The sequence below is a fragment of the Carassius auratus genome, chromosome 40, assembly GCF_003368295.1.
Source record: "Carassius auratus strain Wakin chromosome 40, ASM336829v1, whole genome shotgun sequence".
Classification (NCBI taxonomy): domain Eukaryota; kingdom Metazoa; phylum Chordata; class Actinopteri; order Cypriniformes; family Cyprinidae; genus Carassius; species Carassius auratus.
This window is the reverse complement of record NC_039282.1, coordinates 8608058-8629320: the sequence shown is the minus strand read 5'-3', so window position 1 is coordinate 8629320 and position 21263 is coordinate 8608058. Positions and strand designations below refer to the sequence as shown.

The 21263-nt window shown below is 36.4% G+C and overlaps 1 protein-coding gene across 2 annotated transcripts; it reads left to right on the top strand.

Annotated features, from left to right (window-relative positions):
* The first annotated feature begins 1022 nt into the window (after positions 1-1022).
* LOC113058488 (clustered mitochondria protein homolog) lies at positions 1023-20819 on the top strand. 2 transcript variants are annotated; one of them, XM_026226430.1, is made up of 26 exons: positions 1023-1385; positions 6007-6191; positions 6277-6448; positions 7438-7581; positions 7670-7797; positions 7875-8029; positions 8945-9070; positions 9516-9663; positions 9752-9844; positions 9931-10625; positions 11626-12068; positions 12848-12949; positions 13044-13132; positions 13309-13461; positions 13601-13663; positions 14268-14512; positions 14590-14674; positions 14763-14916; positions 14988-15127; positions 15864-15944; positions 16051-16176; positions 16374-16495; positions 16579-16672; positions 16902-17036; positions 17127-17200; positions 17843-20819. In XM_026226430.1, exons 1-26 carry the CDS (start codon positions 1256-1258, stop codon positions 17967-17969), a joined length of 4209 nt encoding a protein of 1402 aa, XP_026082215.1. In that variant the 5' UTR covers positions 1023-1255; the 3' UTR covers positions 17970-20819. The 2 variants fall into 2 exon arrangements, with proteins under 2 accessions (XP_026082215.1, XP_026082216.1); XM_026226431.1 differs by lacking the exon at positions 1023-1385 and adding an exon at positions 2661-2784.
* The last annotated feature ends 444 nt before the right edge of the window (positions 20820-21263 follow it).

Genomic DNA, 21263 nt, shown 5'->3' with positions numbered 1-21263 from the left:
CTCTATTTATTTGTAAAATATACTAGAAATTTCTGAGTGAATTATTTTCCAAGTAAATTCTACACCTACGTTTTTTTTTTTTTAATACAGTTTTATAAAAAAATTTTGACACAATATATTTCCAATATTACTGAATAGTTGCAACAAACCAAAATATACTTTAATTTTTTTTTTTACTATTTTGTAATAAACATGCAGAAATATGTTCCTATATATGACTTAGTATCAAAGTTATAATATTCCATATTTCAGGAACAGATGGCACAATCACAACATTGATTTTTTTTTTTTAAACATGAAAAGCAAAATAAACTGTGAATAAATAATTAATAAAGCAAGGCTTACCAATCAAATTTGGGAGAAAATGTACAAATGAACAAAGATGGATCTTTACAGTGATCTTCCAGAAAATTTAAGTCTCTTATTCTACCAAATTTTCAGGTCTTTTGACTCTTAGATTGGAATTGATGGACAATGGTTAAAAAATAATAATACAAACACAGAGCTTTTATCATCATGCACATACATTTAAAAATGATTTACCTACAATCAACATTAACAAAATAAATCTAATTTTTGTCATCCAACAACATTCCCAATATGGTTAACATTTAAATAAAATAAATAAAAATGCAATTACCGCTTCCACAAACTCAATTGAAGGATATATAGGTCTGTAATTAAATATTTTAAAGTGAGTTTTGAAATATAAAATTATTGGTAAAAATTTTTGTAAAAAATTATTACGAATCATTTTAAACCGGATCTTTGAAAATAAATGCTCGAAAGAACTTTCAGAAGTGAGTCGGACTTACTATATTTATTGAAATCATTTTATGCACAGCGAAGAATTTCAAATTTGGTTCACGTAACATATTTTAAATAAACTGTGTTAAATAAAGAACAAATATTAAAATCCAATGTTAGGTTAAACCTTCTTTTACTGTCTATGGGTTAAACCGAGTCAGTAAAACGCGCTTTTCCAAATGGATCTATCGGGTTGCCGTAGCCGTTGTGGGTGGGACAAACACAAAGGCAAGTAGGTCAAGAGGAGGAGAAACCCCACGTGTGACAGCCAGGCTGAGAACTGTCCTTTGCAAGTTGAGTTGTTTTTGTAATATCTTTGCATGTAAGCAGACCGCCATACCATCCCGTCTGACGGAGAAAGCCATTCAACAGACCCTTATCACAGCCCCCAGCAACGGACTGACGGTTGCTCAACTCTGAAACCAAAACGTTTTCTGGGAAGCGAATCATGGTTAGCAAGACGGATGACATCCCAGCATCAGTTCCGAACTGCAACCCCGTTGATCTTCCCCGGGAAGTCGAGATAGCAAACAGTAAAGACACCAGCAAGACAGCCTCGAAGGATCCCTGTGCCTGCGGTAAGAGAGCTTTATTACAATCATTTACACTGTAGCATGCAGAAGTCACTGCTCTTACTGATCCTGATGTATTTTAACAAAAGCCCATTGCAGTTTAGAGTAAATCAGGGTTGAGGTCTGCTGTATGACTTGATGGATAGAGGTCAAAGTGAAGTAGGGATGAAAGGACATAAGCATGCAAAGTGCTGCAGGGGTGTCTGCTGAACACCCATAAACACCATTAAGTTATGTGTCTGAAAGGGAAGTTGCTGCCTTCAGCGAGCTTACAGTCTTGTACAGGCCATTCATTTATATGTCTTGCCTAATGCACTTTCTTGATCTGGATCTTGTCGTGCTGCTTGGCTGTAGATAAAGTAGATAAACCCATTCACATGGTATTTCTTGGTAGATTAATTTCTAAAAGAAGGCTGGTTATCAAGCTAAAATTCAAATAAATACAATGCTAATTTATAAAGGTCCATGCTATGTTATTGGTGTGATTAGGCTCCTCTTTCTGATTTTTTTTTCAGTCATTCGTTATTACTGGATAAATATTATTAAATCATCTTGTAGTGGTTGAAGCAATCCTGTCAAATGTTTTTGTGTGATTTTAATATTAATGTGTAGTAATATGATGGTAAACTATAGCAAAGGTGAATGTAAGCAGATGTTTGTTTACTCATGCATGATTATTTTGCATGGATACACACACAGAAGTGACAAAAATAAAATGAAAAGTTTTTTTTTTTAAATGGCATGAGTCTCAGTTCAGCCTTTATAGTCATTTAGGACTGTAGCCTAATTTCCAATGACATGAAACAATACTACAATCAATTTAAATATTTTGTTTGAATGATAAAATGCAATGCAATAAATGCAAAAACTAGCAAATTAAACAAGTGCAGATCTGGGACAAATGATTTAACAAGCACATAAAGCTCTGAAACGTGAACGTTAGCGATCAACTGGGACGTTTTATTTGTTTATTTACAGGGTAACTTTCATTATCAACAGTGTAAAGTGTTGTGTGTGTGATCCTGACGCACATGTTCTGTAACCGCTCGCGAGCACCAATGAACTGAAGGTCACCTTTAGGAAGGACGGAACTATTGAGCGAGAGAGGGAGAGCGTGCCTTTACTAGGCTCTGATCTGTAGCTGACTCTAGATTTAATAGTTTAAATGTCCAAAAGAGCCTATTATATCGAAATGTTTACATATTTTACTTTAAAAATATATCCTAGTAGCAATGAATGGCTTGTTTAAACGCACGCTTGTCAATGGGCACCGCTCTTGTTTTCATTCAGGAAAAGTGTTGCGCTCCTCAACCGGAAAGCGGAAGTAGCTACACATGGAAAGTCACGGTGCATGCATGCCGATAGAAGGTTATTGCTACCAGTTAAATATAGAGGGATCTATTTGGTAAGTGCTGGGATTACACAATTTGTCTACCACGTAGGAGTGATCCTGTAATTTGCGAATCATTTTCGAGCTACAAGCTGTCATTAGATCCGTTTTAGAGCATATAGCCGGGTGTTTTTGTGCACTGTCAGTTCGCGAGCTGCTGCATTTCATGTAACATGTAAGGAGACCTTGGAAGAGACTGACTGGCATTATGTGGAATGGATCATTCTCTGACAGCCTTTAATATGTTGGATTTTGATGCTCGAGATGATGTCTTATTTTTACTGATGGAATCTCTTCATGAGCTGTGAAAATAGATGTCTTTGTGTGTTTGTCATGATTTGTATGCATTTGCATTATGATTAAATTACATACCTAATAAATGTTTAATTAGGCTATTTAGAAAGGTGGTTAGACCGTTTTTGCTTTGCACAGCAATTATATTGTAATTTTTATTGCCAAACTGCAAGCTTTGTTCAGCTTCACGTTCCACTTTTTTCATTATGTTCAGATGTTTTTGAGGATGCTCTCATTCAAAAACGTTTTGCACTGAAATGAATAGTACTCAACTATAGCAGTACTGTTGTTAAGTATAATAGTACTTTTTCTTTTATATATAATAAAATAATTGGGTTTGCATGAGATCAAATCAGCTCAATTTTACTAGTTTTTATCTGTCTTTCACTTGGTATAGAAACAATATTTACTCTGAAATTGCTAGTAAATTTACTAACAGTTCATTACAAACAAAGGAACAGCAAGTAACATTGAATTAAACGTGACATTTTTATAATAGAGAAACTGAAATAGTTTTCTTGTAAAATATACTACAGTAATCTTTATTTTATTTACAACTCTTTATTCTGTACAGTGTATTTTTGCATGATTCTGTGTAAAAAACACTTTTTTATCTTTTGCACAGCTTAAGGCCACCATGATCTCAGTTGTGTTAAAGTTTGGCAGGTGTCTCTTGTTGTGTATGACTAAAGGTTTAACGGTCAAGTTTGCTTCGTTTTTCAGAGTGTTGAAGCATTATTGTTTTCAGAATGGGACTTTGCACTTGCCTTTTATCATTGATAAAATTCACTTTATCATAGGGAAAACAGTAAGTTCGCCTAGTTAAGTGTGTAATAGTGTAATATAACTCTGTCCTGAACACTGAATCATTTACTTGAATAGGGTTGCAAATGAATCGTTGGGGTTGCATTTTTATTCTAAACTGTTCTGAACTTCTGCTGCAGTGCCATGTGTGATGCATGCTCGTGTATTAAATTCACACCATGTTCACACGCTGTATAGACTGCAATGGGTTTAAAGGATAAAGGTTGGAGTAAAGTCTTAGAACATGCTCTGCTTTAGTGTCATAGGGAGACTCACATATCAGTATAGTCTAATGTAAACTGGTTTCATCTGATCCTCCAGCCTTCAGATTCAAAAATATGCACGTGTAGAGATTTAGCGCTGATTACAGAACTGCCATTACTGACTCGATGTGTATTTAATATCGGGCGATATTTATTGTGCATCTCTATATAATAGTTAATTACAACACATTTAAGACCTTTGTTTAAATTCCCAAAAAAGAGAAGGATATATATATATATATATATATATATATAAGACTTCCAACAAAATCTGACAATATTTGAAGTTTTTCTCATGTTTTATATGTATCAGATACATTTTTGTTTTGTTCTTGTTTCTGGTCAAAATGCTTGTACACTTGAGTGCACCATTTACAGAATACCCCTGCAGTAAATAACCGCTGCCATATTTAACCAATAGACATTCACCACCTGACCTTATGCTCGTGATTGGATTTGGGGGAGATCTGTTTAAACATTCAATTTAGAGCAAGATAAGATAAGAATATGGTGCCGCCAGGTCTGAAGAAACACAGTCAGTTTCACTTTAAACTAATGATGGCTGCTGTAACTGACTGAGCCTAAGGGAAGCTCAACCTCCACATTCCTTTTACACGATGACAAGTTATGCATTACATGCCATTTACTCTTAGGCTTAAGTGTATAATACTTAAATCATGCTTTTAAGTGATTCTGTATGGGGCCTCTGTTGTGAAATCTATTTGGTCTGCCTCCCCTGTGGTCCTCGGTGTCTGTAGTGTGAGACCAGCTGCTTGTTGCTACAGCCGTGAACATTGAGGAGAGCCAAGGGCATGTTGCAGTTGTCTAAAGCAAACAGTGTATTTAAGCTGAGAGTTACAGCCGAGACAGCTGTGGCCTCTGAAAACATGCCTGCATTCAATTCAGTGTGTCGCCAAACATGCAGCCTCAGCAGATCTGTGTGTGTGACTCAATCAGTAAGACAGATGGGACCTCCTCATATAATTGAGTCAGATGATATTGCACCAGCTCTGGTCTAGCAGCATTCATTCGGAGAGCTTGACGGGAATGATTCCCCCCCCGAGACCCAGGACATAAACTGTTGTCGTGGAGATCTCCATGGCAGCTTGGCATTGCACTGGGAGCTGTATTGTGTCCAGTGTGTGTAGTGTCACAGGTCTTCAGAAGCTGACCTAGTTCTAAAAATCCACTTGCCTTTTAGCAACTCCTTCAGGCTAAGCAGCATCTGCTAAATGACAAGCGAATAAGTGATTAGTGAGGTCTGTATATGAGTAGAGGGCTTTTACTCATTATTATGATGATTTAAAATTATATATATATAAAAATAAATTATACACTGTTATAGTATAATTATTACTAAAACTTTTTTATTTTTATATTTTAAGTTTTAATTTGAGTTTGTTTTAGTTTTATGTTTTTTTTTATTTGTTGGGTGTTTTTAATATTTCTGTTTAGTTTTTGTTTCAGTCATGGTAATTCAGTAACAGTTATTTCAGTTGCCAATTTTTGTCTTTTAATTTTCTAAAGTTGTTCATCTAATATTTATATTTTGTTTAAGCTTTAAATTACTGAAAATTTGTATGTTTAGTTAACAACACTTTATTGGAATGTTTAATTTTGACTGTACAGACCAATTAATCAGTGCTTTGGGTTCAACAAAATTACTCAAATTAACCATTTCAGATCCAGGAATCTTTTTTTAAAGTCAGCCATAAATTACTCTTGAGCTCAGTCAGTAACTGCTGTGAGTAATTAACTGACCAAGTGAGTCTGACCTCAGATCTCTGGCCAGTTTGAAATTGTTTTATTAATCTTTATTTGTAAAAAGAAAAAAAAAAAAAAAATTAATTGTCACAACTTTTTTTTCTACCCACAGGGCACCGTGGTGACACTGCAGTGATGAATGGGGTAGCAGGTCACGATCAGGCTGAGGAGGCCGACTCCAAGCAGGACGGCAGTGCCGACGCAGAGGATGCTAACGAACAGGAAGTGATTGTAATTCAAGACACTGGCTTCACTGTGAAGATCCAAGCACCAGGAACTGAACCCTTTGACCTTCAGGTGAGCCTTGATTTTGCACTAACTTTGCATTACACAGAGACATTTGTCACACAATATCATAACAAAATCTGTGGTTCCTGCTCAGGTGTCACCACAAGAGATGGTGCAAGAGATCCACCAAGTTCTGATGGACCGTGAGGACACCTGCCACCGCACCTGCTTCTCCTTGCAGCTCGACGGGAATGTGCTCGATAACTTTGCCGAGCTCAAGTCCATTGAAGGCCTGCAGGAAGCCTCCCTTCTCAAAGTGGTCGAAGGTATAATTCAACACCTTCCATCTCAAGTCGGGATGTCAGCGAGTAATAGACAATTGATCAATTGTCAAGAAGATGTTTAATATCTTGCAGTTCTGATATTTTTCTCAGAATTGCAAGTTTATTTAAACTTGTAATACAGACTTTGTAACTTGCAATTGCAAGTTTATATCTCGTAATACTGACTTTATATCTATTGTTAGTTTGTATCATGCAATTCTGAGAAAAAGGGTGTGAATTGCGAGATAAAAAGTTGCAATTACTATTTTTTTTTTTTTAATTCAGTGGCAAATACGTGCTTTCATAGAAAACGGGGATTAAAAGTGAATGGCAAGAGAGCGAGAAGGTAAAGAAACAATAAATGTTATTAAATTTGTAGAGATTCGTGACATGCAAAACGAAAACACAACGCCACGTATTGTTTAATCTAAATGTATGGGCTCGAAAGGCATGAACCCAAAAGCATGATCACGATGTAGCATTTGCCTACTTGCCAATTATTTCTCTTATAAAGAAAGCTTTTCTAACTTGTGTCATAATATTCACATAAACATGTTTCATGTGAGCAGCGGTAGATGAGGTTCACTGAGCGCGAGGCACAGCTCCACGTGCATTTTGGGTTTTATTTTGAATGGCTATAATGTCAATTGCAAACATTGGGACTGTGTTTGAAAAAACAACAACAGGCACCATGAAACCATCAAATAATCATAATCACATCTATTAATTTTACAACCTACTACCAGCCTTTTATTTAGACTAAAAACCCCTTTTATTTGGGTGAGGATGCTGGCGTTTTGAGTAGCATTTGCACATCTTGTCAGGCTGGTGAATATATGCCACTGCAGTTACGCATTTTGCAGTATTACGGTTAATGATTAATCGATTAATTTATCGTTCATTTAAACCACGATCGAAAATGGTCATCCCTAATCTCAAGTATACGTCGTTGAAGGTACTGAGCATTTAATGTTTTTGTTTTCTTCCTGTAGAGCCCTACACAGTACGTGAAGCTCGCATTCACGTCCGTCACATCAGAGACCTTCTGAAGAGCCTGGATCCATCAGACGCTTATAATGGAGTGGACTGCAACTCCCTCTCGTTCCTCAGTGTCTTCACAGATGGAGACCTTGGAGGTCTGTGACCGGAAGATAAAGAGGTCTAAAGTTGTTTCTGGCAGGTTGATGACTAGTATAATTGACCTGTTTGTTCTTACACATGCAGATACTGGAAAACGCAAAAAGAAAGGCACTGAACTTGAGCAGATTGATTGCACACCGCCTGAACACATTCTGCCAGGCAGTAAAGAGCGTCCTTTAGTTCCACTTCAGCCACAGAACAAAGACTGGAAGGTGAGGGCAGATTACAGATTTTGGGTCTTTAATGATGTCTTGCTTTTGTTTACGTTCGTCTGGTCCTCTGTCTGCAGCCAATGCAGTGCCTGAAGGTCTTGACCATGAGTGGCTGGAACCCACCGCCTGGCAACAGGAAGATGCACGGAGACCTCATGTATCTGTACGTTGTGACTGTTGAGGACCGACACGTCAGCATCACTGCCTCCACCCGTGGATTCTACCTCAATCAGTACGTGATTGCACTGCCCTCGAGAGCACTTCATTCTGATTCCTCAGGCTGGCATTCGGTGGTCAGTGATAGAGCGTACCATTTCTGGAAGTAAAAATCCTGTTCAGTTTGCTCAGTAGGGAATTCATTTTTAATTATAAATTATTAAGCTTTGAAGACTGCCCTATTCTGAGCTAGGTTGTTAATATACGGTTGAAGCTGGTAGTCTTCATTGTTTCAATGCAATACTATAATAATCATGTTTAACAGTGAAATTCCTCATACAAAACTACACTAGCTATATGCTCTTGTTATTTGCAATAAATTTAAAGCAAGTTTTTTTTTTTTTTTTATAGTAGATTTTATTTGATCATTTCTTGAAAATCACTTAATGGCAAATACCTTGTGTACCATTTGACTGATTTTCAATTATAATGTTGATTAATCCTGTAGCTGGATGGTTTGGTTTATGGTTTACAATTCTTGAACTTTTTACAAATCTTTTTCTGAAAAATGATTGGGAAAAAATAGTTTAAAACCATGGTCGCTGAAAAAAATGGACTGCCGCTATTGCACTCTGTAATGCTTTCTAGAATACTTCACTCTTACTGGTCAGTGTGGCATTTCATTGTAAGCTATTTTTGCATGAGAACAGGTAAACTGATAAATAGCATTTTTTTTAATCATCAATCAATATTGAATATTTGCCGTTTGTTATTGTGTATTTAATTGCTTCTTCTGTTTTCCCCTGTTTTTGCACTTGGATAACCTTTGCTGTTAGACTACTAGTCAAATGCTCACTTAAAGTTAAATTGTAAAAACAGGAATAATTTAACAAAGCTCTTAAATGTAATGTTTAGCAAATCTCAAAATAGTACAGAAATGTAATATTAGCTGTTTCTGCAGTTGGTCATAACATGAAAATACTCATTGCAGGTCAACTACTTATACCTTCAACCCCAAGCCAGCCAGCCCCAGCTTCCTCAGCCACTCTCTAGTAGAGCTACTGAGCCAGATTAGTGCTGCCTTCAAGAAGAACTTCACCGCTCTGCAGAAGAAGAGGTAATACACTATTAATTAGATAAAATATTTAGATAAAAGAATATCTAGGAGCAGCAGTATGCCAACTTTTTTGTAATAATAATAACAGAATTAGCTTTTAGCAGAAACTGGGAGTATTTATGTTTTAAATGTATTTTGTAATTCCGGATGTTTCAAGAACTGTATGTTCATCCAAAAAAAAAAAAAAACAGCTGAGGGGGAAAAAATAAATAATTATATTTATTTATATAAATATGCATTCAGTTTAAATCTTAATTTAATGTTTTTAGCTTTTAAATTAGAGTTAGATTATTTAAATAAAAAATAATTTATTAATTTAAATACGTATTGTTAAATATTTAAATAAATACTGCCTACATTTTTGTGTGTGACGGACTTATTCTGGCCTTAATTCTGTTGTCGTATCTTTTTATTTTATTGATAATTATTGTGGATCTTGTATCAGGGTTCAAAGACATCCATTTGAGAGAATAGCCACTCCCTTCCAAGTGTACAGCTGGACTGCACCACAGATCGATCATGCCATGGACTGTGTGAGAGCAGAGGATGCCTACACCTCCCGTCTGGGTTACGAAGAGCATATACCTGGCCAAGTATGTCCTAAAGTCATTCTTTCTTCAATTTTCAGTGGACTTAGTTTTTTAAATAGTGCTAATAAAGTTTCTTTGTGTTCTGTGATAGACTAGAGACTGGAACGAGGAGCTCCAGACAACCAGAGAACTGTCTCGTAAGAACCTCCCTGAGCGCCTGCTGCGAGAAAGAGCCGTATTCAAGGTGAACATACCAACACTGGCTTCAGAACAATTACGGTTTCATTTGATCAGCAATGTGAAGCTCACAAACTCACTTCTGTTACTTAGGTTCATAGTGACTTTGCTGGTGCGGCGACGCGTGGCGCAATGGCGGTGATCGATGGCAATGTAATGGCGATCAACCCTGGAGAAGAGACGCGCATGCAGATGTTCATCTGGAACAACATTTTCTTCAGCTTGGGTTTTGATGTACGTGACCACTACAGGGAGCTGGGCGGAGACGCTGCTGCCCACGTTGCCCCCACCAACGACCTGAATGGGGTGAGGGCATACAGTGCCGTGGACGTGGAGGGGCTCTACACCCTGGGCACGGTGGTGGTGGACTACAGAGGTTACCGTGTAACAGCACAGTCCATCATTCCTGGCATCTTGGAGCGGGAACAGGAGCAGAGCGTCATCTATGGCTCCATTGACTTCGGGAAGACCGTAGTCTCCCACCCCAAGTATCTGGAGCTTCTGGAGAAGACCAGCCGCCCGCTGAAGGTGCAGCGCCACTCTGTGCTCAATGAGAAAGATACCGCTGTAGAGCTTTGCTCCTCTGTGGAGTGCAAGGGTATCATTGGCAACGATGGCCGCCATTACATCCTGGACCTATTGCGCACCTTCCCGCCTGACCTCAATTTCCTGCCGGTGGAGGGCGAAGAGCTCGCCCCCGAGAGCCAGAAGCTGGGTTTCCCCCGCCAGCATCGCCATCGCCTGGCCTGCTTGCGTCAGGAGCTTATTGAGGCCTTTGTAGAGCACAGGTGAGTTCCTGCTACTTAGTAAACGATCTCATTCGATATATATCATATAATCAAAATAAATATTTTACTTTTGTACTTATTAATATTTCTACTGTTACTTCTTGTTATTGATAATGCTATTAGTATTACTTTTAATTATTGTTAATATTTGTATTTTTTGTAATTATTACATATATATAATATTGATTTAAAATAATTATTTACATAATTAAATGTTTACTTCTTTATTAATAAATAATAATAATAATAATAATAATAATATTACCTAGACAAAAGTTAATCAAGACAAGCTTTAGGTTGTTATTGTTTTTATTAATTTTATTATTACAATTTATTTATTTATTTTAATTATTATTCTAACATAATTGTTATTATTTGTAATTATTACACAAATTAACATAACATGTATATGTAAATAATAAACAATTTATATATATATATATATATATATATATATATATATATATATATATATATATATATATATATATATATATATATAAAAATTTACATGTTTTTTAGTTACTTCCAATAAGGTCCCACTTTATATTAGGTGGCCTTAACTACTATGTACTTACATAAAAAAATAAGTACAGTGTTCATATTTTATTGTAAAACACTTTTGCTGCTATTGAGGTGGGATAGGGGTAAGGTTAGGGAGAGGGTTGGAGGTATGGGTAAGTTTAAGGGTGGGTTAAGGTGTAAAGTATGGGTCAACGGTGTAATTATAAATGTAATTACAGAAATTAAATACAGATGTAATTACATGTCGTTTTTTTTTTAAATATAAGTACAATGTAAAAACATGTATGTACACAATAAGTACATTGTACTAAATTATTAATTAAAAAGTACATAGTAGTTAAGGCCACTTAATATAAAGTGGGTCCACTACTACTACTAATTATTATTAGTAGTAACTATTACTTCTCTTCAATTATATTAATCTTCTCTGTCCGTCCTGAAAGCGAGTTTGTCATCCTTCTGTCTTGTGCCTCAGATATCTCCTCTTCATGAAGACGGCAGCACTCCAGCTAATGCAGCAGAAAGCCAACAAAGACAAGACCGCAGCCTTGCATGACACGAGTCCTGCAGATGCGGAGTCTGAAAGCAAACCTCAGGCTCTTGAAGCATCTGAGCAGGTTCCTGACGTCATGCCAACCTCTCCAACATCCTCTGAATCCACTCTGACCCCTGATGACTTGGAGGCAACCACTATGTCTGAAAAGTATCTTCCTGAAAACCAGGAAGCCCCAGTAGATCTGAAATCTGAGGTTCCTACGACAAACACCAATGGTACTCATGAGCCTTCAGCTGCAGAGAGGCAGAATGGAGGGTGTGATAGTCCCTTGGAGGGTACGGAAGCTGATGAAAATATTCCTGGACTTGCCCAGGCTAAAGAGCTGGCTGAGTCCTTAGCAGCAGAAGATGGATCTGGTATTGGTACGTCCTGTGAGCAACTGAAAAGAGCATGAGAGAAAACAAGAGCAAGAGCTGACAAAGACATGCACACATACTTTTTTCATTTTTTTGCTTTTTCTTATCTTAGCTCCATCTGAGTTCTGTCATCAACTCCGTTAGAAGTCCTGCTGTTGTCTTTTTCATTTGCTCTCTCTGTTCTTTCAGTGCATCTCTCCTCTGTGCTGTTTGCTCCTGTTCTCTCTGAGGCTCATTGAAGGAGACCTGACTCTCTTAGATTGGCTTTGTGATAATCTGGCTCCACTGGTTGGGGACTGTTGGTTTTAATAATAATTAATAGTTAAACCCAGGGTTTTTAAAGTTAAAAATCTGAAATTATTTAATGTTCTCTTCATAATTTTTACTTTCTCTTAGTTTAAATGGAGCACAAATTGTTATTTTTTTATCAATAACATTATATTAAAATAAAATATAAATAATATTTGTTTAAAATAAATATTTTCATATTTTTCTTTTTATTTGTACTAGTTACCAATAAGAATAATTATTATAATTGTTATTGTTAATATTTCAAGTATTCTTTTTCTTTTTCATTAGTAGTAACTGTTGCCTGGACTAAGTTTGCAAACCCCTGACTCAGCCACACACCATATCATTATTATTAATCATTTTTATATTTTATTGTTAGTTTATTGTGTTTTTTTTTTTTGTTATACTTTCTACTTTTTATGGTGGTGTACTGGTGGTTATTTTATAGTTGTTCGCTAGGATACATTTTGACATTTTGTGGAACATTTTCACAGACCCCAAAAGTCGAGAGGTGGTCCTCAATGCCTGTAAAGCTGTGGGCTCCATCAGCAATACCTCGTTCGACATCCGCTTCAACCCAGATATCTTCTCTCCAGGTATGATATATTTTATATTTTGTATGTGGATTGTGATTTGCCTTTTTGACAATTCAGGTAGTGTAAGTCACATGACCTCATCTGTCGCTTACAGGTGTACGCTTCCCTGATGACATCCAGAAACAGAAGCAGCTTCTCAAAGATGCTGCAGCCTTCCTAGTGTCCTGCCAGATCCCCTCTTTTGTGAGTCAACACCTGCCTTCTCACATAAGTTTATTAACCATTAGAAACTGTAATAATCTTGAGAGGCTGTGGTAGAATTATTCTAATGCACTGCTTTGTTGTTTATCGCTATTATAAAACGATGTCTACAAAAATATGATAATAGAACCAACTTTTCAATAAATATTTACATTTAGGTAAAAGACTGTTTAGATCACAGCTCTTTGCCTATGGATGGAGCAACGATGACAGAAGCCCTTCATCAGCGTGGCATTAATGTGCGTTATCTTGGAAATGTGCTGGAGTTTGTGGACAACATGCCTGCAAAAGCACAACTTGAACATATCTATGTAAGTAAAGAATCCATTTATAAAAAAAATATATATATATATATATATATATATATATATATATATATATATATATATATATATATATTAACATTATAATGAAGACTATGCATTTCATTTGTTGTGTTTGTACATGTAGAGAATTGGGATCGGCGAGCTGATCACCAGATGTGCAAAACATATTTTCAAAACATATCTTCAGGTAAGTTACTACTGTGGTACATTGACATTAATGCAGTGGTACATACACACAATCAATCAATCAATCAAAAGTTTAGGGTCAGTAAGATTTGTTTTTGTTGTTTTTGAAAGAAGCTTCTTATGCGCACCAAGACTACATTTAATCAACAAAAAAAATAAAAAACAAAATTAAACACTGTAATATAGTGTACTATTGTTACAATTAAAAATATATATATTTTTTAATTTAACTATTATTATTTATAGTAAAAAAAAAAAACAGAATTCTTATGAAATTATATATAAATAGGGATTTGTTTCAGTCTTCAGGTTTGTTTCAAAATATATATTATATTACATTATAAATGTTTACTATAGCTTTTGGTCAATTTAATGCATCCTTGGTGAATAAAAAATTATTTTATTTCTTACTGACCCAAACTAAGAGTACCTTACTATGGAAATTCCCATATTCCCACATCTATTTATTATGGTATTATTTAGATTGGTGGATAGAAATTTCCAAAAAGAAAACATTGGCAATACCTTTCTACTTTTATTTTTTAGTAGCTGTTTATTGTTTTAATAGAGACACTAATGTTAATGTTTGTGCTTGTGATTTGCAGGGTGTGGAGCTCTCTGCTTTATCCGCTGCCGTGAGCCACTTCCTGAACTGCCTCTTGAGCTCTTTCCCCGAGGCCGTGGCTCACCTCGCTGCGGATGAGCTGGTGTCCCGCAGAAAGAGCCGTAAGAGACGTAACCGGGTCCCTGGTGGAGGGGACAACACAGCATGGGCCAGTCTGACACCTAGTGAGCTGTGGAAGAACATTACCTCTGAGGCACAGAGCTACTATCACTTCAGTCTACAATGGTGAGAACCAGTTCAAACAAGCTCCTGCATTTCTTTAACCTGGTGTGTCCAGGGACTAATGCTTTTATGTATCACAGTGAAAGTGTGGACCAGGCAGTGGAGAAGTACGGCTTGCAGAAGATCACCCTGTTGAGGGAGATATCAATCAAGACGGGCGTTCAGGTAGTGCTCTTATCGATCCTGCTACTCGTCACTGAAGTGCTTCGTAAGGTCTGTAGTGACAAGGCTTTCTTTTGTGCTTCTCCTGCAGATCTTGATAAAGGAGTACAACTTCGACAGCCGCCATAAGCCGGCCTTCACCGAGGAGGACATCCTGAACATCTTCCCCATCGTTAAACACGTCAACCCCAAAGCCTCTGATGCCTTCCATTTCTTCCAGAGTGGGCAGGCCAAGGTTCAGCAAGGTACAATAAAACACACCCCTATTAATTAATTTTCACATATGATGGCTGATTGATGTGTGCTCTGTTCAAAGGCTTCCTAAAGGAGGGCTGTGAGCTCATCAACGAGGCCTTGAACCTCTTCAACAATGTGTATGGAGCCATGCATGTGGAGATCTGTGCCTGTCTGCGCCTTCTGGCCCGACTCAACTACATCATGGGTGATCATCCTGAGGTACATCCCAAAAAATGTTTGAATACAAATGACTAAATTTGTTTCTAATTATTTTTAAAACCTTTTGATCCTTAAGCTTTAGTTAAATTATTGGTTTGACGAATATTTGCTATTGTGCCAGTAAGCTTTTTTTATTTTATTTTTTTCAAGAAATTAATACATTTTTATACAGCACAGAAATTGATTGATTACAAGTGATAGTAAAGACATTTATAATGTTACAAACTATTTCCTTTTCAAATGTCCTTTTTCTAAATGCTGTTTTCTTTTCTTTGTATTCAAAGAATTTTTTAAAAACTGCTTCCACAAAAATATTTAGCAGCACAACTGTTTTCAACAAACATTAATAATAATTAATGTTTGAGTAGCAAATCAGCATATTAGAATAATGTCTGAAGGATCATGTGAGACTGAAGACTGGAGATGCTGAAAATTCAGTTCATAGGAATAAATTACATTCTTAAAATATATTCAAATAGAAACCTGTTGTTTTAAATGACAACAATATTTTACAGTATTACTGTTTAATGTATATTTGACTTTTTTGATCAAATAAATATATCATTGATACTAGTTGCTAACAAAGTAAAGCATATTACCACAAAACTTTAAAACTACATTTAATTATTTTGAAATGCATGCGAAAGAAAATCAGCCAACATCTTTTTTTCTCCTCACTGTATAATTTCCATACTTGCGTTTATTTCATCACAAGATTCTTTCCTCTCTTTTCAAGGCTCTGAGCAATCAGCAGAAGGCTGTCCTGATGAGTGAGAGAGTGCTGGGTATTGAACACCCCAACACTATTCAAGAATATGTAAGCATCTACATCATTTTCTGCTGCCTGCTTAGTAAATATTCCACTATAAACTACAAATGAAAATACTAAATGAACTTCTTTGAACTGTAAATCTTCTCCACAGATGCACTTAGCTCTGTACTGCTTTGCTAATGGCCAGCTGTCCACTGCCCTGAAACTGCTGTACCGCGCTCGCTACCTCCTGCTCGTGGTGTGTGGGGAGGACCATCCAGAAATGGCTCTGCTCGATGTAAGCCTTTGGTGCAGAACCCATTCTCATCCTTAGTTTTGCAATGAACTGAACACGATGTATCGGAGTATTCCTGACTGTCACGTTGATGTAAACCCTGAAAGGCTGACGAGAGGAAATGGAATTCCTCTAGTCACTAAAGTTGAGGTTTGTGGAGCAAAGCCAATCTGTCACTGTGATCTTTCTGTCTGACGTAGAGCAATATTGGCCTGGTGCTTCATGGTGTGATGGAGTTTGACCTGTCTCTGCGGTTCCTGGAAAACGCCCTGGCCATCAACTCCAAATACCATGGGCCACGATCCCTGAAAGTAGCTCTCAGGTACATATGCCTGACTACACACTAATCATTGGTGTCATATGCAGTCAAAATAAGAAGTAACATTCACCTCTGTTTTTCTGCAGTCATCACCTGGTGGCCAGAGTATATGAGAGCAAGGCTGAGTTCCGCTCTGCCCTGCAGCATGAGAAGGAGGGTTACACCATCTACAAGAACCAGGTACAACCAAATATTCTTCTGTATCGGATTTGCTATTCAGTATTGATTGAACCTGCTAAAATATTAAATGATACATTAAGTTACTGTTGTCAGTAGTGCAGCGATGTATGACATCACTTTCACACTTTGGTTCAGTGTGGAAAATTCATGTGACTTGAACACCATGCAAATTTATAATAAAGAGTATTATAATAAGTGTTAATGCAAACACAATGTGCTTGTGTTTAAGGTTGGTGAAGCTCATGAGAAGACGAAGGAGAGCTCCGAGTATCTGAAGTACCTCACGCAGCAGGCTGTGGCTCTACAGAGAACCATGAATGAGATCTACAAGAACGGATCCAACGCTAGCATAATGCCTCTCAAGGTCAGTCACTCCTCAGCTGTCCTGAAAATGTTGTCACATGATTCGTCCAGGATGTTTGTTGATGGCTTACGTTGTTGTTTGTGTCTGTAGTTTACAGCACCAAGCATGACCAGTGTTCTGGAACAGCTTAATATCATCAATGGCATCATCTTTATTCCCCTCAGGTGGGCAACCGTTTACACCGTTGGGTTTTAGCCAAAGTCATAGTTTTTGTCTTTTGGTTAAATATTTTGTCATGTTAGTTCTTTAACTGAATGTTTAATTTTACCAGGATTGGCATGGTATGTCATTTTATTAGAAAACCTTTGAACTTCAACTAGAACTTGAACTATAATTTAAATTTAGTAAACACAAAATATTCACCAGTGTAACTAAAACACGATATGTGAATTAACTTGTCCTTGCCTACTAAATAAATAGAAGTATACATACTAAAGAATTAGCTACTTAAAAAAAAAAAAAAAAAAAAATATATATATATATATATATATATATATATATATACATTTTCCAACTTTGTTAATAAATATATTGCAGTGGTATTTTTTATTTAAATATTTATATATAACATTTCTTTAAATCTTTTTTTTTCCGCCTGGTTAACAAATATTTTCTAAGTAATTCTTATAATTTGACAACTTTATGCGAGTGAGTGAAATAATTAATATATCGATCTATATATAGATATAAATAGGTGTTTGTGTGTGTATGTATGTATGTATGTATGTATGTATGTGTATATATAATAATTATGATTTAATTCGGCTTGTGAAAAACTAAATTCACGCTATTGATTCTTCACACAGCCAAAAGGACCTGGAGAATCTAAAGGCTGAGGTGCAGAGACGGCAGCTGATGCAGAATTCTGGGAAAATGGAGGAACAGCAGGCTGCTCAGTTAGAGCTGGATGACAAGCTGCCTGTGGATGATTAACAACTCCATCCATGCAGGAGGACACGATGCAGCAGCCATCTGTTTGAACCTGTGGACCTGAGAACTGAGCTGTCTAATCGAACCAATTCACTTTGAATATAATAGGGAGGGGAGAACCAGGAACAGGGGACAGTACAGAAAAATGTACAGAGTGTAGTTTGTAGCTATAAAGAGAATAAAAGCAGTTTTACATGTGCAATTCAACGACACGCCTCCTCGAGGACTACCAGAAGAAGCAGATAGAATGTGAGTTTGCACAGACGAGGCTGGAGATGACCAAGGATGACCATGACATTTTATGCCAGAGCCTTATCCATCCATCATCCCATCTCTTTTCTTCTAATCTGAGCCCAAGATAACCACAATCCGTCCTAAACCAACCCACGTGTGTCGAGAGATCCTAAAAACACAGCTCGATGTCCGAAACTCAGGTGATTTCTACACTGCGCACCAGAAGAGAGATGTTCACCGTTCAACAGAGATAGACATACAAGAATCTAAAGGTCTAGTCTCAGGACCTGATGTTAGTATTGTGTCCCATACGTTTTTTTCTGTGCTCGCAATGGCTGCTGCCTTTAGACAAAACCGTTATGATGCAACTTTACAGATGCGAGTTCTCAACCAATCATTTTAGATCGGTGGTATCTGTAAAACAAGGAATCTTTTTGTGAAAGAACATGAGAAGCCATTTGATCTTTCATGTAAAAGTTAATTTAAGCCATGTCCGTTTTATAGAAATACATTGGGACGCTGTGTAAAGCTTTGTCATTGGGGTTAGACATGCACTTGATTCATTTTGATTGAAATACTGATTTGAATTCGACTGTTGTTAACTCTTTTTCACTTTAAAAGTGTGTTTGCGTGCGTTTATGTATGTATGTCTCTTTATGGTTGTCCATACTAGCGCAGAAACGCATTCAGAGGATTCCTCTAAAGCTGCTCCAACAGAACAATATCATGATGATATTTTTACACATCATCATCAATAACAGATGGACTCTTGCAACCTGTTAGGATGATGATGGTGAAAATGTGCTACTAATATTGTGGTTTTCAAGATCTGATCGGTATTTTCTCCAGAATATTTTAGCACAAGGTTCAGGAACTCGTGAGACTCGTGATTTGTTCTTCTCTAGCTGTATTTTTTGCACTTTCCAGTGCCGGGTTTTTGTATGGACTCATATAGGACCCTCAAAAGAGAAATAAGATGGGCTGCTTTGCTGTAACTTACCAAAAAAAAAAAGATCAAGGATGATGTGTTTGTTTGCTTGTGTACGTGCTTTGTGTGTGTCCTGCAAATGTTGTGCTCAAACTGTACGAAGCAATATGCTGGAACTAAGTGCACCTTGGATTATGCTCATGGATGCAACAAAACTGCTAGCCTGGCTGTGTTTCCCTATACAAAAACAAACATTTTTAAAAATTGGTTTATCTATGAAAATTGGTGGGGGAAAATTGATGTTACTGGTAAGTGATATTTATATTTAGTAATTATGTGTGAGATTTGTGCCTATTTATGCTTATATAAGTCATAAGATTGGGCAACTGTATTTCTTTCATATCTGCTTAATAATTTCTTGATGGATTTTGCAATGAGAAAGCTTGGATGTTGAACCGAAGTCCTTGAATAGCTACTTCAGTACTCTTAGGTGCCACATGGGTGTGCTGTAGTCAATATATTAACACATTGAAAATGGACATAAAGTCGATTTTTAATGTATTGCGTTCGAAAATGTGAACTGGGTTTGAATCAAAACAAAACAATGAAAATGGAGTTCAATAGGATCTTCTTAAGTATTTACCAACAGGTCATAGTCATAGTAACTTGTTAGGAATATCCCTAATATGCTGGTGTTAGCTTAGTGGTTAAATAACAGATGCATCACAAGTTCAGTGTCAAGTAAGCGTGACCTTTGAACTGAAGGGTTAATGAGAGAAATCCTGTCTCTAGTTTGTCCTTGAGCCAGGCACTAAACATTAGGTTTCTCCCGGGCTTTGGTATATTAAAAATTACAACCAATCTGCCGTTAAGCATGTTAAATATGATCTTGAATGAAGATATTCAAGCTTTCATAGTTGCACATCTCATAGTGAACAAACAAAATTTTACCACATAATGTCATTTTCATAATTAATAATGTTCACTAAATCTGTGATGTGTTCATGTTATGTAGCAAAGGAACATGTCAGTTCAATATTTCAATAACTTGCATGACAAACCAATTTGATGTAATCTAGATGTGTAGTATTTTTAATTTTTTTTAGAAAGGTTTGGGTTTTGTTGACCGCAAAGACAGAAATAAAATAGTTATTTTTGTTCATTTTTCTTTTTGGATTATAATGTTTAATTTGAAGTGTCTTGAATGTCTTCCTACTATTCTTCAGATTACAGTTTAATCACCAATGGGAATGTTTCTGTGTAAAAAATCTTTTTTTTTGGACCAATAACGGAAAAAGAAAAGCGATTGGACATTTAAAATAATTTTGCCCATTTAGACACTCGTAATTTAAATATCACAATTAAGACACCCTTTACCCTGAGTCTGCAGCACAATGTTACATTTGCTCTAATATATACAAACAGCAATATACAGTGTTAGTCTCAATGTCATCTGGTGTTGAACAAACATATCACTTTGTATATCTGTAGATTTCTTTCTTTCTTACTACTTTATTTTTATTTTTTGTGATTATCCGGTTTTGGACACGAAATATTTGTCATGCCATTTGTGTGTCTTGTTTTGGTTTCTTTAATGAGTGGTACCTTAATGTAAATTCTTCTAAACAGTCTAATTATTTTTGGTCAGAGTATCCTTTTTTATTAAAATGAATAAAGAAACTAGAAAACAACATGTGATTACATTAATTAAAATATTGTCTATTCTGTGTCTTAAAAGAACATTTACACTTTGTTTTCAAAGAGTAAACAGATGTACTAATTATCTAAAGTTTTAGAGGAACAGTAGTTTTAAGTTATGTGTATAAACTTGATGAAGACTATAACAACCAATAGACAGAAGTATTTTGCTTCGGGTGAATAAAAAGTTACACTCCAGGCCTGAAAAATGTAAACTGGTTTGTGCACCTGGCATGAGCATCGCTGTGACTCTAGCTGAGACTCTCACAAACAGAGGTCACGCTATGTGTTTGTACCCAGATTAAAGTCATTGATGTGCCTCGTCTGAGAAATTATTTTTCACGGTCCGTTTTTGTAGTTATATTATACTAAGTGAATATTTATTGAAGAAACGCCCACAGTATTTGAAAGGAGGGTGCGCGATTGAAGGGCGTGCG